At 36.9% G+C, this 1694-nt stretch overlaps 1 protein-coding gene across 1 annotated transcript in view; it reads right to left on the bottom strand.

Moving 5' to 3' along the window:
* The window catches only part of LOC101864479 (trypsin-1-like), a 5342-nt gene extending 4697 nt beyond the window's left edge, over window positions 1-645 (bottom strand). The window contains exon 1 of the mRNA XM_005107197.3: window positions 573-645. Within this exon, the coding sequence (XP_005107254.1) occupies window positions 573-645 (73 nt within the window). The remainder of the gene's footprint in view (window positions 1-572) is intronic.
* Window positions 646-1694: the final 1049 nt, after the last annotated feature.

The following is a 1694-nucleotide window of genomic DNA, read 5'->3' as shown; positions in this document are numbered from 1 at the left end:
GGGGGGTTGTTGTTGCTGGTGTTGTTGCTGTTGTTGTTGTTTTTTTATGACTATAAAAGAGAGCTGACATGACCTTTCATAATGTGTTTCTGCTAATAGCCAAGATACTTTTGTAGCTTCGCAAACAGAGAGAAATTGAGAAAAGTATTTCTTTGACGGGTAGGCCTACGGTGTATTAGTTAGCACTGTGATGATCGAAAACCAATTCTCATGAATGTAAGTTCGACGCATTAGCTTGAAGACCAACGCACCAACTGTCTACCTTCTGATCCGGTTCGACTGTTAGGAAGCCCTTCAATCATAATATGTTATTATGACACCACAAGGAATAGGCCAGTGTGAGAAAAGAAGCATGAATCAAGTATTTAATCACATACGTGGTTATTGATTTGTTTTACATTTTTAGTCTGTTGTCTCGTAGTCTCGTAGAAGATTTTCTGCATAGCCAGGTGATGAAAAAATATTAAAAACTACTTTAACTGGGCAAAATAGCTTGTTGAAGATGATAAAAACTGCTTTGGTTGGAAACAGAGATAGACGGGAAAACGCAAGAACCAGAACAAAAACAATACCTTGCGCTCCTGTCAGGGATGCTGTACATAAGGCTACAGCGAAAGCAGCGAGTATCTGGAAAGATGTTCCCATCGTTATCAAGTTTCTGCTCTAAGCGTTACTGCTAATTTTTATTTCTTCAGACTGAGCGGGGTTTCCTGTCTGAACTGCTCTGCCGTATCCCAAAAGTAAAAGTCGACTTGCTCTTCCGACGGGCTGGTGAAGATTACTGGAGATAAGACATGACTTTTATATTTAAAAGTGCTGATATTTCATATCGATCAGTTGTCTTCTGGGGTTTCAAATGTGACTTTGAAGTTCGAGTGCACAAATGCTATCATGAAGGAAAGTTCGTGGGTGTAAGGAACACTTGTCTTTTCCCCCATATATACTAGTGGTTGAGTAGGAGGCGGTAGCATGTTTATCTAATTGAAATCAATAACCATTGAGCTGTGGAGGTTGACTGTTGTGAGACGGCCACGCCATTTTTTGGTAACCTGAACAATTTACTGAGGAATTGTTATGTTGAAGGTGGGTGGACAAAAGTTGGGCCTTTTTTTTTCTTCTAAAAATCCATCTTATTTGTGTACATGAAGGTGTCAATTTGACTTTGTTTGTGCAACTTTTATATGGGGAGGAAAATGAAAGCAGCATATTAGATTGTTTACTTTATTGGGTCAGCGTAAAGTAGTTGTATGTACAGCAAAATTGACCTTTGTCGTTCTTTTTTCAAGCCAGTCTTTTGCTGCTATTTTTTTTTGTTAGTTTGTTTGTTTGTGGGGTTTTTAATATTCAGACACACTTAACAGCAAACAGTTATGTTTTAACATAATTTCTACATTATTTTCCTGTCTGTTTTTTACTACAACGTATGCGCTTAAAATAATAACATTTTCTAGGTTAAATAAATAATAACTTGCGTTTCAATCACTTAATTAAGAAAATGAACCCCAAATGAAATATTATGTTGAACCTGTACGGATTTCTCAGCTCAAAATTAACATTTGTCTTTTAAACTGTTTTCTTGCTCATGTATTATAATTATCATTTTTGTTATAATACATTTGCAGGAACCATTAAAAACCATTCTTAGGCAAACAGAATGTCGTAATTCGCTCATTGCCAAGTTTTGACCGCCCCCC

This window comes from Aplysia californica, unplaced genomic scaffold (assembly GCF_000002075.1).
Source record: "Aplysia californica isolate F4 #8 unplaced genomic scaffold, AplCal3.0 scaffold00584, whole genome shotgun sequence".
Taxonomy (NCBI): domain Eukaryota; kingdom Metazoa; phylum Mollusca; class Gastropoda; order Aplysiida; family Aplysiidae; genus Aplysia; species Aplysia californica.
This window is presented reverse-complemented; position numbering and strand designations above follow the sequence as displayed.